General features: G+C 41.9%; 1 protein-coding gene across 1 annotated transcript in view; it reads left to right on the top strand.

The window, feature by feature from the left end:
- TBC1D22B (TBC1 domain family member 22B) overlaps positions 1–15,159 on the top strand; it is a 69,093-nt gene that overhangs the window by 7,722 nt on the left and 46,212 nt on the right. Inside the window, exons 2-3 of the mRNA XM_058554461.1 lie at positions 4,305–4,361; positions 13,397–13,704. Coding sequence (XP_058410444.1) covers positions 4,305–4,361; positions 13,397–13,704 — 365 coding nt within the window. The remainder of the gene's footprint in view (positions 1–4,304; positions 4,362–13,396; positions 13,705–15,159) is intronic.

Below are 15,159 nucleotides of genomic sequence, written 5' to 3'. Positions count from 1 at the left end.
GCGGGGTGTAGAATTTGAGGGGAATGTTTCAGGATGGGTACGATTTTGAAAAGGAGTAGGGAGAAGAGCCCAGTGTAGTAATTCAGGTATGTTTGGAAGGCGGAGTGGACACCAGCCTGCTCTAGAGTTGAGTTTGGGTTTGGAGGGCTGGGGGCAGTCAGCCCCATAGGTGACTTATAAGTGCCAGGAAATTGAGCACCTTCATCCCCAGGCTCTTTCAGTGTATCTTCATTTAGTCTCTATGATCATCTTGCTTTCTCTTCCTTTTCTAACTTCTTGCCTCTCCTTTTTGAGATTCAATAAACTGATTAATAATACAAAATGTTCTAGGTACAGATACATCACGATTTAGTTCCAGAGTATGTTGACAAATTCACTTTGAGCTTTGATGCCTTTGCTGATGAAGTCCAACATTTATCTTGGCCTTTCTGGCTGTGCCAGCACATTGGGCTGACATCTTTAAAACAGTCTACCATGGGGGCCGGCCTGGTGGCGCAAGCGGTTAAGTGCACGTGCTCCGCTGCGGTGGCCCAGGGTTCGCCATTTCGGATCCTGGGCGCGCACTGACGCACCGCTTGTCAGGCCATGCTGTGGTGGCGTCCCATAAAAAAGTAGAGGAAGATGGGCATGGATGTTAGCCCTGGGCCAGTCTTCCTCAGCAAAAAGAGGAGGATTGGCAGATATTAGCTCAGGGCCGATCTTCCTCATTAAAAAAAAAAAAAACAGTCTACCATGATTTTAAGAGCCATTTTCTGGATGATAAGTGATGGCCTTTGGCCCTTAATCCTGCGCAATTAGGACTGTTTATTCCTGCATGGATTACTGGCGGGTGGTAATACTCTTTTAAGGAGAGAATCTAACGATCCTCTCTTATTTTTCTACCCAGTCACCTGACCTAACTGGCCCACTGAGATCTTCCTGCAGAGTTTGTCCTCTGATCTTTATATGTTACTACAAAGAGGCTTGTGAACTTGGAGTTCAAGTGTACTCATCTTAGAGTATTTGCAAACAGTAAAATACAAATCAGTGGCCCTTTTGGTTTGTTTATGCTTTAATTTTAGTTTTGTCTAAGCCCTCTCTCTCAGCCAAGCTTTCTCTTTGTTTTTTGATCCCTCTTATTTTCTCTCTCCTTTTCCTCTGCCTAGTAAACACATTAAAGTAGTATTGTTTGTATTTCTGTAGTAGTATATGTAATGGTTTGTTTACAAATTACTTAAAAACCTTCCAGAGGAGTTTAAGGAGTAGAGATTCTTACAACTGCAAGAGTAGGGGCCATATCCATAACTAAACATCCTAAGCAAGATTATTCCCCCTGGAATCTTAGTAGAAATCAGTGTGAAAATGATTGAATTAGCAAAATTTTTATTTAAAAGCAACTTTGGGATCACATCTTTTATGTCACACAAGGTACTTGGCAAACTTGTTCTATTTTCTAAATGTTGGGTAAGAAATAAATTACAAAAATGGGGGGAGGAAGAAAACCAGCATTTCTTGGGCACTGAGTATGTGCTGGGCAGCGTTTTAACATTTGCAAATCTACCTCACTACCTGATGGTGTTACCACCTGCCAGGAATTGTGCTAAAGGGCTTTCTACACGTTGTCGCATTTAAACCTCCCAACCCTCTTAAGGTTGCTTAATTTATTTCTTACAAAGGTGATACATGTACATAATAGTAATTCAGAAAGGTCCAAAAAGGTTTGCAGTGAAAACTAAGTTTCTGCCACGGGGTCCTCCAGTCATCCTGTTCTTCTTCTAAACCACTGCTGCTGGTGTCTTGTGTATTCATTCAGAGATACTCGATAAATACATAAACCTGATCATATATAAATATGTGGGTTTTTTTTTTTTTTTCTGCTGAGGAAGATTTGCCCTGAGCTAACATCTGTTGCCAATCCTCCTCCTTTTGCTTGAGGAAGATTGTCCCTGAGCTTACATCTGTGCCAGTCTTCCTCTACTTTGTATGTGAGTTGCCACCTCAGCGTGGCTGGGGAGTGGTGTAGGTCCGCACCGGGGATCGAACCTGCAAACCTGGGCCGCTGAAGTGGAGCAGGAGAGCTTTAACCACTATGCCACGGGGCTGGCCCCATGGATATGTTTTATTTTAAAGATTTTTACAAAAATGGAGGCATATTAGGCATGCAATTCTGCATCTTTTTTCAATGAATGTTTTAGAGTTTGTTTCATGTCAGTGGATATAGAACTACCTCGTTCTTTTCAACAGATGCACTGTAATTTATTTAACCAGTCTCCTGTTGATAATAATCCTTTTTCTTTTAATAGGTAACTTCAGTCCATTTATATGTATTGGTATGACTGATAAATTTGGTCTTAGTTCTATTTTTAATATTTTCTTTTAAAAATATCTTTCACCATAAAGACTATTTGCTTTGGGATGTGGGTGTGCAGGTGTATATTCTGATAATTTGGAAGGTTTATCTTTTTATTCTAGTGATTGCATGTAACATTATACCATATTTTTTCAGATAATATCTATTGACTCCCTACCATGAGCAATGATGAAATTAGTATATATTTCCTGCCCCCTTCCCCACTTGTGTTTAGTTGGTTATGCTATTTTTCTTAGTTTTATTTTATATCTTAAGACATACTTATGCTTCTATTACTTGAGCTATCAGCTTTAAATATCTTTTGAGCTTTGTCAGTAAAAGATGAGGAAATCGATGTACTTATTTGTCCACTTTTTCCTCTGTCCCTTTTTATTTATTTATTTTTTTTGCTGAGGAAGAGTCGCCCTGAGCTAACAACATCCTCTGCCAATCTTCCTCTTTTTGTATGTTAGCCGCCGCCACAGCATGGCCACTGACAGATGAGCGGTGTAGGTCTGTGCCCGGGAACCGAACGCAGGCTGCCAAAGCGGAGTGCACCACGCTTAACCACTAGGCCACCAGGGCTGGCCCTCCTCTGTCCCATTTTAACATTTACCGGTTACATTATTTTTACATTCTCTTCTGCAACCATAAAGCCTCAAATTTAAGATTTAGTCTTAAGGTTAAAGCAATTAAATGCTCCCCATCAGTCCTTTTGCCATAGTTTCTCCATTTGTCTCTTTGTTAATTGAAGTTTTTTGCCTAGTAGTTTCTTCCGGAAGGAGTCAAGGAAACCATGTGCCCTGAGTTCTTACATGTTGAAACGTGTTTTTCTGTCACCTTTGCACTTGAACAACAGTTTGGCTTGATATATAATTATTGTCAGATCACTCTTATTTTTATTGTGAATAATTACAGAAAAGTACGTGAAACAACTGTGTAGTATGATAGCTTGATGAATAATCACAAAGTGAACACCCTAGAAGCCCCCTTGTGTCTGTTCTTTATCACCTTCCTTCCCCCTGGAAGTAAGCACATTCTTTTGTGTTAATCACTCCTTGCTTGCTTCGTAATGTTACTACCGTGGATGCATCCCTAAAGAATAGAAATCATTTTTGCCAGTTTTAGAGGTGTATATAAATAGAATCATACAGTATTTGCTCTTTTATCCTTTACTTCTTTTGTGCTCAACATGACATTTGTAAGATTCATTCACGTTGTTACTTGCAGCCTTCATACATTTGCATTGCTGTATAGTATTCTATTATACGAACCTATCACAGTTTATTTTTCTGTCAGTGGACACTTGGGTTATTTCTAGTTTGGGTCTAAAAGGAACCATAATGCTATGAATAGTTTGCTCTATGTCTTCTGATACATATATGTGTATATTTCTCTTAAGATATATATTTGGGAGTGAAAATACTGGGTTTCGGAGTATGCATATTTTGTTCTCCTAGATATGGCCAAACTGATTTTTGAAGTGGTCATATCACATTGCAGCCCCCCCAGCAGTGTGTGAGAGGTCCTTGGGTCGCTCTGCCCTTGATATATAGTGTTGCTTCACTGTCTTTTAGCCCAAGTGATCCTTTGGGGAGGCAATATTCCCATTTTACAGAGAGAAAACAGGTTCAAAGTGGTCAAGTAGCTTAGTGCAAGTTGACAGAGGTAGTGGATCCCAGAACTGGCATTTGAACTCTGCTCTCTCCAACTCTAAAACCCGTTGTCTTTTCATGCTGCCTTCTTTACAGATAGGACTTCCCGACAGTCAGGTATGTAAGACACTGAAACCTCACTGGTTTCAGTCTCAAAGACTTCTGTTTAAAGAGTAGGTTGCTGTCCTTTGGCTTGGATATAGTTGTTCTTGCAGGTAACCTGTTTCTAAAAGTCCCTTCCAATTTTGTGATGCAGATGGTACTCATCCAACATATTTAGTTTCCTGACAACTTGCTTCTTCCTTTCTTCTCTCTTTTAGCATCCAGCCTGTGTATGGAGCACAGCACCCTCCTCTGGACCCTCGGCTCACCAAAAAGTAAGTCAAGATATTTTTCCTTTCATGCGTGTACTTCTTCCAAAACCTCTGAACCCGCCCCTCCCCCCCACCGCCACTTTGTTGAAATGACGGTTTCTACTTTGACTTTTTCTCCTCTGTGCTATTTTGGATCAGAAGATGAGCAATCTTCTTACCTCTAAATAGTCCATTACTAAGTGGGAAGTTAACTCACATCAGAGATGGAAACTGGTATGTGTAGGGTTTGGTGTTGGATTCTCTGTTCTGGTGAAAAAGTCTTTATTGATTAAATATTGTCCTGAAATTGATTGATCAATGACCTTCTAGCAGGAGATCTGGTTTCTGGGGCTCATTGCTTCCGAATGTATATAGGTCTGCCACCTTTTCCTCACTTATACTATGAGAGCTAGGGCAAATAGAGCGTAACTGCAGGGCTGGCATTCTTCAAGTCTTCTTTCTCTTTGACACACCCAAGGAAACCCAGCCTTACAGTGGAGTTAAAAGCTCTCTGGAGGCTATTTCTCTAGTAACATTCTAATAGATTATTTTCTTTTTTTTTTAAATTTTATTTATTTATTTTTGCCCCCCAAAGCCCCAGTAGATAGTTGTACGTCATAGCTGCACATCCTTCTAGTTGCTGTACGTGGGATGCGGCCTCAGCATGGCCGGAGAAGCGGTGCGTCGGTGCGGTGCGCGCCTGGGATCCGAACCCGGGCCGCCAGCAGCGGAGCGCGTGCACTTAACCGCTAAGCCACGGGGCCGGCCCATAATAGATTATTTTCAAACACAACAGAGACCCTAGTTAAATCCAAGATGTGTGGGTATGTATCTGTACCCCCAATTATCGCTTTATCACACCTTTCTCTCATGGGCCATCAGCCACAATGAATTTAAATGAGGAGATGGGTTGTCTTGTTAGATTTTCTAAGAACTTTGGCCTCTATCTTTGGGCATGCTTAATTATAGACTTATTTATAGGAAAGCTGTGGTTTGTAGTGAAAGCTGAATGATTTGAGAGAGACAGGAGACCTGGGTTCTCAACCTTCTGGGGTCTGTGTAATAATATACACCCTTTCTTCCTTCACAGTCAACGGGGAAGTGAAGATAACGTATGTTAAAGTATTTTGAATACCTAGAAAAATGCTATATCAAATATGCATTATCAATATTTTAATTTTTTTAAATAACTTAATGTGTGGTGAACTTTCTGTAATTCCACAACTCGTTCTTTTTGCGATTTGGCCGGTATGTAGAAGGTGCAGTCTTCTGAATTACTATGGGAGCATGACTGCTGTTCTTTTCCATAAGATGCACGATTTTTTATCAGAAACCACTAGAATATAAGCTCTTTGAGGGTAGGGACTTTGTTTTGTTCACCACTATACCCTTAGTACCTAGAACAGCACTTGGCATGTAGTAGGCACTGAGTAAACATTTATGGAATGAAGGGATGAAATCACTGCAGTTACTTACACAATGAGCTTTTCTTTAATGTTTCTTACTTTGTACCTTGTATTAGCTTTTCTTAAGGGGAGCATATTTTCTATGATATTTGTGTGATATTTCCATTAAGTAGAATGAATTCTATGATTTCCTGGTTTGACCAGCACTGGACTCTCTGGTCTGTTGGCCAGTGTAGCAGGCTCTATTGATTACCTACCCAACAGCCTTTCCAACCCCTGCTGCTTCCTTGCTCAAGAACCATAATTTTGGGGCCGGCCCAGTGGCGCAAGCGGTTAAGTGCGTGCGCTCCGCTGCGGCGGCCCGGGGTTCGCTGGTTCGGATCCCAGGCGCGCACCGACGCACTGCTTGGTAAGCCATGCTGTGGCAGCGTCCCATATAAAGTGGAGGAAGATGGGCACCGATGTTAGCCCAGGGCCGTCTTCCTCAGCAAAAAAAATAAAATAAAAAAGAGGAGGATTGGCGAATGTTAGCTCAGGGCTGATCTCCTCACCAAAAAAAAAAAAAGAACCATAATTTTATTCAGCTGTTGAGCAGGTGACAATGTTTTTAGAGTAGGCATCTGGATTAGGTTAAGCCTTTTATAATAATTCCTTGGTAATCCCAGTGACTGGTCTACGGTGGGCTCGTCTCATTGGTTCTGGCCAACGAGAGGCAAAATAAAGTCTCCTGAGTGAGGGTTCTTAGAAAGATTTTCTTTTTTTTTTTTTGGTGAGGAAGGTTAGCCCTGAGCTAACATCTGTTGCCAATCCTCCTCTTTTTGCTGAGGAAGATTGGCCCTGAACTAACATCTGTGCCCATCTTCCTCTATTTTATACATGGGACACCTGCCACAGCATGGCTTGATAAGCAGTGAGTAGGTCCACACCCGGGATCTGAACCTGCGAACCTCAGGCCGCTGAAGCAGAGTGCACAAACTCAACTGCCACGCCACCAGGCCGGCCCCTGAAAGATTTTCTTTTTCGATCAGAGAGAGATCATTTTGTGAAGAAAGCCTCTTTTTGCCTTCACTCACATTTCATGCTTTTGACTGTGGTAGTGTGAAAATGAGGTGCTGAAAGCTGTAGCAGCTGACTATAACGTGAGGGAGAGACCAAGAGAATTGCAGACACCAGCCCGGTGCTGTGACTTCATGGTCTTTACAATTGAAGCATTGTAGTTGATTATTCTGTTCCTTGTAGCCAGTTCCGTTCACAGCCAGGATTTGTTGATTGGTAATAGATCCATTCCAGCGTATTTCATAATGGCCTTTGATAAACACGTGGCTAACATGGCCGGCCGCCTGTACGTAAGGCAGTGGGGTGGACTGTCCCATTTTCTGTTTGGGTCAGAGTCACCGTTCCTTGTCTGGACCTGTCTGTCAGTGTTCCCTGATTCTGTGTTTAGGACAGGTCTTGAGGAATAACATCATATCCCAAACTGCCAAGATAAACTTTATATGCTCTTGTTTTCCCACCTGTTAATGATATAAAACCGTGAATGTTTTCACTGATCATACAGCAGAGCCGCAATCCTACTTTCAATCGAAGTAATCACTTAGCTCGGCAATTTGGGAGGAATATAATTGTCGCTGAATAAATTGCTTCCCTTTTTATGCACGTGGTGGTTTGGTGTTATTAATTCTCTATAACATGGGACAACATCTAGGTCTGCACTGGACCACTTTACAATTCCAGATTGTTACTGTAAAACATTTATCGCCCTTATTTTAGTACCTTTGTTGGGACATTTTCATTACTTTCTCTGCTGCATGATTATTGTTCCACTTCAGACTGCCATTAATTACTGTGTGTTTAATCCCCATCACAGCAGAAGCCTTTACATTGGGTCTTCAATCATCTAAACTGCAGGAGCACAGTGAGGCGTTCCCCATCTGTGTATATTGACTTTAATTTGCCAAATTATTGCCATTAGTGATAATATTGCCTGCAATAATTTTTATAGCTCAGATAAAACTAATCTTACTTCAGAGTGGCCCCACTTGATGGTATGACAAGCTTCTAAATTTATTGTTTTCTGAGTTGATACTAAAGTATGATAGGTCCTGGGTCTGACTTATAAAGCTAGTTCATGTGAAGCCACACTAGTTATTGAGATGACTGGATTTATTTGAATGTCACTAAATTCCCCACTTGCTTCACATCTCTTACCAGTGTCAAACATTTTTCTAAATAAATTTGTTTTTGTTTTTGTTTTTTTGTGGGGAAGATCAGCCCTGAGCTAACGTCCGTGCTAATCCTCCTGGTTTTTTTTGCTGAGGAAGACCGGCTCTGAGCTAACATCTATTGCCAATCCTCCTCCTTCATTTTTTTCCCCAAAGCCCCAGTAGATAGTTGTATGTCATAGTTGCACATCTTTCTAGTTGCTGTATGTGGGACATGGCCTCAGCATGGCCGGAGAAGTGGTGCGTTGGTGCGCGCCCGGGATCCGAACCCGGGCTGCCAGTAGCGGAGCGCGCGCACTTAACCGCTAAGCCACGGGGCCGGCCCTTTCTAAATAAATTTGTGTTATATTTCTATTAAGCTGTATCAGTAAAACAGTGTAGTATTAATCAAATTACAGAATGATTGATCTTTTGTTTCCTAACCAGAATAACCTGTAGGCACTCTTTTTCAAAATATCCTTAGGTGTTTGTGTTACCATTTAACACAAACACATTCACCAAACAACTAAATTTCTCTCAAATGTGCCATTTATTATGTTTTTGTGAATATTTAGTGTCACCTGCATTTCTTGCATCCCTTTTTCTTCACTACTTACTAGTTCCATGGTCTTGGGCAAATTACTTAACCTCTCTGAGCCTTAGTTTCCTCATCCATAAAATAGAAATAAGACTCATCTCACAGAGTGGTTGTGAGGATTAAATGAGATACCTGTGAAAGTGCTTTCTAAACTATAATTTGGCATACTGTTGTAAGGGGATATGGTAAAGGTGTCTATCAGAGGCCAGTTTGGTTGTAACTTTGATTTGGTTGTATTTAAATAATCTTAGTTAAACTTCAAGCCACACTGTGGCATTCTTGAACCTTGGGTTAGGTATAAATTATGTGGGACCTTGTTAAAATAAGGCAGCCTCTAAACCAGAGGCACCCCCAGCTTTGACTTTGACTACTGGGGTCAAAAGGGAAGAGAGACATTTCTCCTCCAAAGACCACATCCCTAGATGTGGCATCTTCCCATTCTGGCTGCCAACATACATAGCCCGTTCCCAGTAGACAGGAAGTTATTCCTATTAGGTGAGAGAATCAGGGCTATCAGCCGTGCATGCTTAGAGAAATTATAGCTGTGGTGTTATGTGCTCAGTTTGCTTGGCAACTCCTCTTCCCAGGCTGCAGATCCTACTAGGCCTTGACTCTCTTGTTTTTAATCAGTTTTTCAAGGTTAAGTAGTTAGAGAGTGCATGCAGCCTCTCTGGTCAGGTAGACCTGGATCTGAGCCCAGACTTCGCTGCCTGCTCATGACCTCAGTAAGCCTCAGTTTCCTCATCCGTAAATGGGAATAATAATAATAATAGTACCTCACAGGCTTATGAATGAGCATTAATGAGAAAATGGGTATATACAAATATTAGCACAGAGCCTGGCACCTAGTGAATAACCAACAAATGTTAACTATTATGTATAATTTTATTTATTTATTTATTTATTTCCCAAAAGCCCCAGTAGATAGTTGTATGTCATAGCTGCACATCCTTCTAGTTGCTGTTTGTGGGACACGGCCTCAGCATGGCCGGAGAAGCAGTGCGTCAGTGTGCGCCCAGGATCCGAACCCGGACTGCCAGCAGCGGAGCACGAGCACTTAACCGCTAAGCCACGGGGCCGGCACCTTAACTATTATGTATATATGAATTTATATTATCTCCTCTGGAGAGAACAAATTCATAAACATGGAAAAGCTTCAGAGCCTTAAATCTGCCCATCGTTGTCACTGGTCTGTAGGTTTTTCTGCTTCCTCTGAGTGGTAAGCCAGGTGCCTTTCCACTCTCACTCTGCTCTTTCATTTGCGTGGTTCTCACCAGCTGCCTGCTGTCCTCAGACTCCCAGCCCTCCAGGTGATACCAACCCCTTCCTCCATGACGGCCTCTTTCTTCAGGACAAAGCTGACTTTTTTTAATCAGTTGGTTGAGTTTTGGGTTTTGTGGGTTAGGTATCCCTAAAACAATTTCTAGCAGCCTCCAAATGGTCTGCTTTGAATCGCATGTCTTTCTGTCACAGAGAATGACAGCCTTTCCTCCCTTCTTTCCTTTTCATTGTGTTGGAATATGTCCTTCCAATTTCTGTTTGCAGAAGTCTTCATGTGAGTAAATTCCTGTTCTTGATCTAGTTCACATTTATATTGAATCTTCATCTGCTTTAAAAAATACAATGGAATTCGTTAAATGCGTGAAAAAGTGTAAAGAAGAACATAACAAACACTCATATACCCACCACTCCTTCATTTGTATAGGAGGCTCAGTGTCTGTTAGAACCTGCCACTCAGTGTGGCCCATCTCTTGGGGTAGTGTTTTAATCCAGTCCAGGGTGTGGATATGCTCCTCCCAATGTTAGACTATCAGCATCCAGTCAATTCTTTGACCTGAGTAAAATTCAGCTTCTTGATTTGATGGTTTATTTAAAGAATTCTCAAAATACCAAGAGGATTTTTAGGAAACATCAAGCAGAAGAAGACAGTAGTTGGGGCCGTCCTTGTGGTGTAGCGGTTAAGCGCGCGCGCTCCGCTGCTGGCGGCCCAGGTTCGGATCGCGGGCGTGCACTGACGCACCGCTTGTCAGGCCATGCTGTGGCAGTGTCCCATATAAAGTGGAGGAAGATAGGCACAGATGTTAGCTCAGGGCTGATCTTCCTCACAAAAAAAAAAAGAAGAAGACAGTAGTTAACCCTGGGATCCAAAGTACTTGATAGCACTGTAGGATTCATCATGTGCAGTGTTGAGGTACGCGTGGCCTCCAAGGAGGAAAACAGTAGTAATAACCACATACTCCTATGCAGTATTTTATTGATGACAGATCTTGCTTACACGGCTGCCTATCCGTTCTTGACAGTGGACCCTCGGAGGTGTGTACTGCAGGTGGTGGATCCTGGATCCCCCTTTACAGAGGAGAAGCAGTCATAGTGATTAGTCTAGAACATGCAGCCTCAGCAGGTCTGCAGAGGAGTAATTTGCCTTCTGGCTCGTGGGTGGATTTTTGACGTGCAGATATTTGCACCGCGTTTCCTCAGTTTCATTTTCTTTGATTTGGGCTCTTATTCATTTCCAATTGTCCATTCACTAGGTTTATAAGTACTCTTACTTTGGGGATTGATAATAGGCAACAAAACAACCTTTTCCCGTTATTAATAAAAATAATATACTCGTAGAAAACATGAATAATTCAGAGAAGTATAAAAATGAAATTAAATATCACCTATAATTCCACAGCCCAAAGATAAGCACTGTTAGCATTTTGATGGGTTTTGTTCCTGGTGTTTTCTATGCATATACTTTTTTTAAATATAGAGATCATAAAAATATGTGATTTTGCTTCCGATTTTCGCTTTATTGAGATCGTTTTCTGGTGATGTTAAATAGCCTTCAAGATGTGATTTTCAGTGGCAGTATAACATTCCATCTGGTCTGAACCATAATTTATTTCAGCGTTTCCAATTTCTAGATGTTTGTGTTTGCAGTTTTTAACCAAAATAGATAACACCGTTATAACTGTTTTAGATCATTTTTGTTTGACTCTCTGATTATTTTCTTATGGTCAGAGATTGTGAACTGTTTTAAGGCTCCTGGTGTCTATGTTGCCAGGGTATTTTCCAGAGGGTTGAACAACATACAGCCCTACCTGCAGCGTTAGAGAGCTGATCTCACTAGACCCTGGTCAGCACTGAAGAGAATAAACCTGAATCTTTGCTAATTTTGTGGGTGGAAAATGGTATCTTGTTGCCATCACATTTGAACTGTTATATCTTTTAATCTTGTGTTCTTTCTTGTATTTTGTGAGATGTATTTTCCTTTACTCTGTGTGAGACTAGTATATGAAAATAATGCTTCACTGATATCTTACTGCTTTTTGGGTATTAATAATGGGGACAGTCCCATGAGCTGTATGAGTTACCAGACGGTATTTATCGATGTTAATGATAATTATCTTTCAGAATAAGTATTGGACTCATCTAGGGATATGGGACAGGTTAGTAGACCACCCACCTCTACCCAAAGGGAAGAAGCATCTCTTGGAAATGGGGGACCTGCAGCTCTTCTGGCAGAGCCTTGCTTTCACTCTAGAGCTGGCATGCCTTGCTGGGGGAAACAATGAGACATTGTAATGATGTTTTTACTCCATTGCATTCTAGTCCCCAGGTGTAAACTCACACAAGGCTCTATCCTCTGCTTCCCTGTTTGGGGTATGAGGGGCGCTAGATAAGACTGAGTTAGAAATGTCCCGACCACGTAGTCCCCTAGAACCAGAATAAGGGCCCCTGGACCTTAAGGAGGAGACATAAAGAGAAGTAGTTCAGGAAAGTAGGAATGGTCTACGTGACTCAGGACTAGACTCTCTCTCCTAATGAGTTTATCTAGTGTTTCCCAAACTTAAGTCATGTACCATCTTCAGGAGTTTTTGCTATATTCTGTACTATTATTTACTAAATGCATTTTAAAACATAAACTAATTTTATTTACTCAAATAGATTTATTTTTTAAAATAAACTTTATCACTTCTATAAATGGAAAACCATTATCATTTGGCAAAGATAGAAGGTATCCTTAAACACAGTGAAAAATAAAATAATCTTATTAATTAAATTCTAGGCCAGATCCTGTTGCTTGCAAATATGTTAATCCTGAGGCAGCCCTCACTTTGTTAAAAAATAGTCTTAAAGACAGAGTAGCACCAAACTGAGACTGTCTCCTCAAGGCTGGCAGGAGGACTTTAACTGAATAAAAAAGGAACAAACTTGTTCATTTTGGAACTCAATGTTTAATGCTACATGTGGAATACCTAAAATTATCTCTTGTTCTACCAGTAGTTGATGTCCTAATCTAAGGAATAGGTTAGGTTATGTTGCTATAACAGATTAACTCTGAAGTCTCGGTGGATTGACACAACAAAGGTTTATTTCTTGCTCATGCTACATGTCCAAAGTGGAGTCGGGCGGGAATGATGGGCAGACTGCTCCATGTAGTCACTGTTATCCAGGCTGAGGGAGGCGCCATCATCTGGAGTCTTGCCAGTTACCGTGATAGTAGAAAGCTTATAGAGAACTCACACCTGTTCTTTTATACTGTGGCTTGGAAGTGATTACCTCGCTTCTCTCCTCAGCCCATTGGCCAGAACTAGTCGTATGGCCTTGCCTAAGTGCAAGGGGGCTGGGTAGTATAGAGGAGCACACGGAATATTTGGTGAGCATTGCTCTCTTTGCTACATCTGTGTCTGTAGCATAGGGCTGGTCTGGATGCATCTAGATGAGAAATGTATATGGGCGGTTTTTGTCTGGAGAAGGTAATGATAGTATAAGATAGTTTATAATACTATTAATATTATATTAAGCAAGTGAAGGTGGTCAGATGTGTAAGACCATTCCTTGGTGATGGTGTCTCCTTTCTTAAAGCTTTATTAAAGAACGGTCAAAAGTCCACACGGTTCCTCTGAAGAATAAGAAGGCCTCCAGTTTTCATGAGTTTGCCCGGAATACCAGTGATGCTTGGGACATTGGTGATGATGAGGAAGAGGACTTTTCTTCACCTTCTTTCCAAACTGTGAACTCAAAAGTTGCTTTAGCAACTGCAGCCCAAGTCCTAGAAAACCACAGCAAGCTGAGGGTGAAACCAGAACGATCCCAGTCGACAACATCCGACGTTCCTGCCGGCTATAAAGTCATAAAGTCCAGCAGTGACGCCCAGCTGTCCAGAAATTCCAGTAAGTCCATCCTGCTCCCCACCCTAGCCTCAGCCTTTTCGACAGAGTGCATTTTAAATAAAAACAATTTTTCTTGAGGGCATCGCTCAGGTCTTCCATTGGACAGTCAGTCAACAAACTCCAGCCTGAGGTGTGACATCAGTGAGCCTAGCTGGTCATAAGCTGTGCTTGCTCCTCCCACCTTGGTGGCTGCCTGGCCCTGGGATCTAGGCTTCATTTCCTGACACCCGAGTGTTGCCTGCCCTTCTCTTCTTCCTTTATTTATGGTAGAGTCCAAAACTTTTGTGTTTTGATTCCTTCACGTTGCTTTAGGCCTGGTCAGGTTAAAGAATATTGGCAAATGTATTTAAAGTTGTTAGTGGCCGAATTTCACAAATATTTGGCATTGTTGGTTGGCCTCCTCAGCTGTGGGGAACAGCCACTAGCATAAGGTCATCTTTTTCCTGTTCCGGGGGGAAGGAGCAACATGTGCCTGAAGGCCCTGTGTCACAGCTCCCTGCCCAGCAGGTTGGGTGGCGTGGGAGGACATGCCCCTTCTGTTTCTTTTCAGGAAAGTGGCTTCAGTAACAGCTAAGGTGATGGTTTTATCTGATGTTTGGGAACGCTCAGTGTACTCTTTTAAGTATCCATTGCTGTATTTAATGTTGCGCTAAAGGGTTTCACGGAAGCCAGTTATTCTGAGCTGGAGAGGGAAGTGCCATCATTCTAGTGAAAGTTGAAACAGCTGACTGGTAAAGGGTGAAAGGAAGTAGAATGTCAGAGCCCTGGAGCCTGTGCTGGCTTATGTTCTAAGAGAACTTCTTTTCCAGTTTCAAACTAAGCATGTGGTCATGAAATAAGGCTGTGAGGCCTTAAAAATCATTCCACAGTTGCTTTCCATCGCCGATTCAGGCCCTAGCTCGAATCTCCAATACCATGTGCAGATGGACATTCAGTGTTGATTGACCGGGTGGACACAGCTACAGGCTATGGAAAGTGTCTGTACACCGTGATTGACGGTCTCCAGGGGGTTCCAGTGTGAGGAAGGCCCCAGCCCAATCCCTAATGAGCTGCCCTTGTGCAGCCAGGACTGCCTAGAGCATTCATTCCCTTTGGAGGTTCCCTGCTGTGAGCATCTCTCTGTTAGTCACTAATATCAGAGGTGCTCATCGGTCTCAGCTCTGCAGTGTGTGGTCTGCGTTTTCTAGGCCCCGTGTTAAACCAGGCATTTAAGCCAAGTGCCCTGTGGCACTTGTTTCTGTAAATCTTCTGGTTGTGTTGGTTGGTTAGTATTCACTAATTCTTGTTGTGACTACTGCTTTTTAAGACCCAGATATGTAAAGAATATGAAACAATCATGAAAGGACAGTCAGAATTTAAAAGTGAGTTTTGTTTAGGGTAGTAAAATAAATAAGGGTTGTGGAGTCAGATAGACCTAAGGTAGCATCTCGACTCTCCCTTGCGAATTACTTAAAC

The sequence above is a fragment of the Diceros bicornis genome, chromosome 14 (genome assembly GCF_020826845.1).
Source record: "Diceros bicornis minor isolate mBicDic1 chromosome 14, mDicBic1.mat.cur, whole genome shotgun sequence".
Taxonomy (NCBI): Eukaryota; Metazoa; Chordata; class Mammalia; order Perissodactyla; family Rhinocerotidae; genus Diceros; species Diceros bicornis.
The sequence above is the reverse complement of the archived record's forward strand: the minus strand, read 5'-3'. Positions and strand labels throughout refer to the sequence as shown.